This window comes from Ixodes scapularis, unplaced genomic scaffold (assembly GCF_016920785.2).
Source record: "Ixodes scapularis isolate PalLabHiFi unplaced genomic scaffold, ASM1692078v2 PGA_scaffold2__306_contigs__length_199485367, whole genome shotgun sequence".
Classification (NCBI taxonomy): Eukaryota; Metazoa; Arthropoda; class Arachnida; order Ixodida; family Ixodidae; genus Ixodes; species Ixodes scapularis.
This window is the reverse complement of record NW_024609857.1, coordinates 106,753,075-106,758,152: the sequence shown is the minus strand read 5'-3', so window position 1 is coordinate 106,758,152 and position 5,078 is coordinate 106,753,075. Positions and strand designations below refer to the sequence as shown.

General features: G+C 43.3%; 1 protein-coding gene across 1 annotated transcript; it reads right to left on the bottom strand.

Annotated features, from left to right (window-relative positions):
* Window positions 1–2,996: 2,996 nt before the first annotated feature.
* LOC120850482 lies at window positions 2,997–3,497 on the bottom strand (the record flags this gene model as incomplete). The annotated part of the gene is made up of 1 exon (XM_040222985.1): window positions 2,997–3,497. A coding segment is annotated over one exon (501 nt), but the record flags the coding sequence as incomplete, so codon positions are not given.
* Between the last annotated feature and the right edge of the window lie 1,581 nt (window positions 3,498–5,078).

The window sequence follows — 5,078 nt, the reverse complement described above, 5'->3', positions numbered from 1 at the left end:
CCATGTACAAAAGGAGTTCAATCGATGCTCCTCCGGCCGCATCGCCAGCTCGACTGGACTCCCGTATCGGATATGGGTTTGTCTGTCCGGCTTCGGCAGTACGTCTGGCCAGCGAGCGAACGCAGCGACGAAAAAACGACGCCTGCTGAGATGGCGCACGTCGTTGCCATGGCGACCCCTCGTGGCTCCCGGATCCGCGTCGCTAACGAGATGTGCGCCTCGCTGAGCTGACGCTCTCCTCCTTTTCACTCAAAATGACGGTGGGATCCCCGAGCTATAGCGCGAGCTTCCGTTCGTGCCGTCTTGGTATTGCTTTGGCAGCTGTATGTACCGTTTCACACTAAGTCAGAGCAGAGCCGACAGTAGAATCCGATTGAGCCATTCACGAAGCGCCGAAGGTGCATCGTCAGGACGCTACCCGTCTCTGTGAAATTGCTATAACTTGCTAAACGACGCACAAGAGAAAGCTTAGGATCGCGATGCATTCACGGCGCGTGATCGGTCTAGCCGTTGGTAGCTTATGCACAGAGACGATGCACTTGCCGCTGCCCTTGACCAATTCCGTCGGTTCGGGCTCCGCCACCTTGCCGTGAGCGGCCGATGGGGTCGTAGCGTCGACTGCTCTCGGACCACCCCAACTTTGATGCGCTCTTAAACGCAACTAGAGAAAAGTCCTGAATCTGTCTGTTACAGTTTTTGCAGGTTACAGACAGAAAGGAGAGTCTTTCTGTAGCGGAACAAACTGGGCCTTGGTCCAGTTTTTACCGCCATTTGGTGATTCACGATGTAGCCTAGAGAACGTCGAGGCAGGTTAAATGGGCCGGGTTTTGAAAACGGTAATTCGTTTTTTACATCATCGAAAATATCAAAATGACCAGCTTCTGACCTCGATTATCTGGAAAAAATAATTGCCATCGGGAAATTTCTATATCTTGTTTCGCCTTAAGTCTGGACGCAGCCGATGCTGCGAGCTGATGGGACCATTCGACCGGTGTCATAAGCGCTATTCACTGCGCCTTCCTTATACATGAATGGTTCAGCAAATATAGAACACATACACAAACACATGACTAACACCTAGCGGATGCGCTTTGGACGATATATCCTGCTGGCGACGCTGAAATGTACTAAGCGTATTTTTGAGGCGCTTCCTAGTATTCGCATAGCCCAAACCAAGAGGCATTCACACGTACATACGGACAACGGACGGCTTCAAACGGCTGGAGCACTGGCAGGGTGCCTTCAGATACGATCGAAGCTCGAGTAGCGCCCCCGACAGAGGTTGTTGTGTCCGCGCTGCACCTCCGCAAAATTTGTGATTCTTATCTGCCCAAGAGTGCCCGCCGTTTGGACGTCGCTGACACTTCCCCCTCCCCTCTACGTTGCTGTTCTTTTTTTTTATTTAAAGAACGTTGTTTTTTTTTTTGCGTGGTAAAAGCCATTACAAAAAAAAAAATAAACTACTGTGTGAACATTGTTTTGAGTGTGATCGGGTATATAATCCTTTAAATCGTCAACTGCAACATATTTTGTATGTGAAGAAAGTGCCGTGTGATTCATGTTATCAGCATGGCGATGCAGGTCCACTACCCTTGAATGTAAGTCCTTACTGTATGAGGTAGAGTCATCTTGACAACATTGCATGTGTAACATTAGAGAATTAAAAGTTCACATGACAGTGTTCGCTCCAGCTATGAGCTATGTGATTAAAAAAGTTCACATGACGGCGTTCATTTTAGCGATAATGTAATGAGTACTGCGCATATGCAATGCACTTGACTGAATCATTAACTGCATTATTTGCTCTACACCCAATTAAAAATCCGCGAGGTTTGGCCAGCAAAGAACCGTTTCTGGATTGTGTAAAATAAAGATAGGAGAGACATGCAGTCCGTCCTAAATTATAGAACTGGCAACTGTAAAAAAATATATATATATAATGGCTTCCAGCTTTCACTGCAACATTAGGACCTGATGAAGAGCGGTCCCCGCTCGGAACGCCGTCCAATAAATACGTCTTAAAGCATTTCCCTCCTTTTTACGATATATATATATATATATATATATATATATATATATATATATATATATATATATAAAAGTAGAAGCCACTGAGGGTCAAACAAACTTGGAAGATTTAATTCAACATGCGTGCCATGCAAGGTCGTGGGTGTGTGGTTGCGTGGAAGGCTAATCGCCGGTCACAGATAGTTAGAATCGTGTGCTTTGGGCGAGCTCGCAGATGATGCCGCCACTGGTCTCGGCATGTTTTGCGTTTGCTGTTTGAATTTTTATTTGATCCTTTTATCTTCGCATTCTACGTATTTTTTGCCTTTTTTGTTTTTTTTTTGCTTCTGCGGTATTTCTCTCGACATTTGAGGTCTCACTTTTCAAGTCCCGCTTGAGGAAGAAGGGTCCCCCTTCGAAACGTCGCGGTTTCTGTATAACTTATACATGTTGAATGAAACCTTCCAAGTTTGTTTGACCCTCGGTGGCCATTACTTTTATACAAATACGCCTACAGCCTACTTAGCCCCAAGATGTCATATGCATACATATATATATATATATATATATATATATATATATATATATATATATATATATATATATATATATATATATATATAAATATTTTTCTATTTTGTTCAGCAGTTCACTAACTTGTCGCGCTCAGCTCATCAAATAATCAGCCGCCTCAGGCGGCCAATTAACCACCACTCGGTGACCCGTAGCCTAGTTCTTGAATACGTATTCCTTCATTCAGGGCTCTGTATATCTTTTATTTATTTATTTATTTATCTACTTATTTATCTATTTATTTACCCTAAAGGCCCAAACGGGCATTACATGGGGGGAAGCGATAGTACAAAATTTAATACGATTGGGTCAAGTGGAAAAAAAAGATGACGATTGCATAGTTGGTATAAACAATGTTAAGCAATAAACGATATAAATATCAAGAACACTGGATGCAAACATGACACAAAGCAGCACTATATAAGTTGGTACATATTACTTAAGGAACTAATGAACATATCAGATGAAGTGATTAATGCGATTTCCCTGGGCAGGCGTTTCCATTCGGAGATTGCAAGAACCAGAGGAGAATTCTTGAACAAGTTAGCGTGGGCAAAGTTGGGTGATACTTTAAAGTGATCTACGCGAGACGAAATGCGATGTGCAGGCTCAATGAATGAGTTCCTAAAGGGAGATGATCCATGATAGAGCTTGCGGAAAAATGACTCGCGAGAAGTACATCGTCTATACTGCAGTTGGGTTAAGTTGAGGTTACGTTTTATGTTAGACACACTGGAAGTACGGGAGAAGTCGCGAGTTATAAATCTTGCAGCTTTATTTTGAAGTCCCTCAATATGGTTGGTTAAGTAAAGCTGATGAGGGTGCCATATGATGGATGCATATTCCAACTGCGACCTGACGAGGGCAGTATGTGCGAGGAGTTTAGTTTCTTTGTTAGCATGAAATAAAGAGCGTTTAAGAAAACCAAGAGTTCTGGAAGCTTTCCGGGTTACATGTTCAATATGAAGGTTCTATGATAAGTTAGCTGTTAGGTGGACGCCGAGGTATTTAATTGACGTAACGTTTTCAATGCGGTCCTCTCCATCTATGTACGCGTGATGAGTGATTTGTAATTTCGTTGTAAAAGTGACAGCTTTAGTGTTGCTAGTGTTTATTTGCATTAACCATGTGGTGCACCATTGCTGGACAATGTCTAGGCCCCGTTGGAGTATGCGAAAATCCAAGGGGTTAGAAATGACCCAATAAATGACGCAATCGTCCGCGAAGATAGTATTGTAGATTGAATGTTAGAGTGAAGGTCATTTATATATATAAAAAAAAAGAAATCTTTTTCTAAAAGAAACTGCGCACATGAAAAGAACTACAGAACAAAACTTTTGTGTTTAGTTCAATAGTGCTGAAAATCACCACTGTCGCTCCGCGGACGCGCTAAAAGTACGTGCATTGAGTCCTTACACTGCTTTTGGCCGGCGTAAAACTGTATTTCGAATTGAGTTTCTACCTCTGAAATCTTTAACAGAGAGCAGAAAATAATGAGCCGTATTAACCATACATGACTGGCACATGCTTAAGCACCGACGACGTCATTGACTAAAATCACGCGGTATTTTATTTACCGACCGTGTTTAGAGCTAAGTCGGCCCGAGCAACTTTGAATGCGACTAACAACTCTTAGTCAAAGGATAGAGCTAGTTTAGCCGGTTTCTAGTGGTGATAAGCGGCTCAGCGCCATGGTCAACTCTGTTCGCCGATAAGCGCTAACCCTAACAAGTCACAGCCTTGGAACGCTGGAAGCACACGTCTAGGAGGACTTGTAGCAGGTTATACAATGGGAATAGACATGTTTAGAGGTCAGATCTGCCGTTAAAACCATTTCAGAATGTCGCTGAACGCCACGACAGCACGTCATTTACGGGCGGGTTCATAATGGTTTACATCGCGAGCAATGAGGTTCTCGTGATGTCTGCATTGCGCTTTCTTATTTTGTTTGTGAACCTCTGTACTGCAAAATCAGGCTCTCAGTATAACTAGAACGTTTTATTTTTTTCTAATTTTCGTTTAGACAGTAATTTTACATAATAAAATTCCCATCCACGCAGTGTTCTTTGAGTACGCGCATCCGTGACCTCTCTTTTAACGTCAACTCCACTTGTTACTCATGAGTCCTGACTATACTCCGTTCACCCATAAGCTGAGACTAGAAGCTCTGCCTTCGGTACTAGCACTCTGGCTTCCGCGGTGCTTTGGTTGCGGGTGCCTACGCGTTCACATTTATGTTAGAGAGGACAGAAAGCTCACGCTGAAGGGTGAACTTCTAGTCTCAGCCCAAAAGGGTACGGAAACGAAATGTTCTTCACTTATTTCTTTGTTTAGATGTGGTCTATGTTGGCTCGGCAGCCCAGAAACACTAGCCTAGACTAATGTTTCTAGACTGGAGGCAGAAAAGTCAAGAAAGCAAATTTAAAACGAAGGAAAAAATTTCAAAATTGCGTATGGTGGCGATCTTCGAAGCTTCGTTGGAATGCCGCGACGTCATG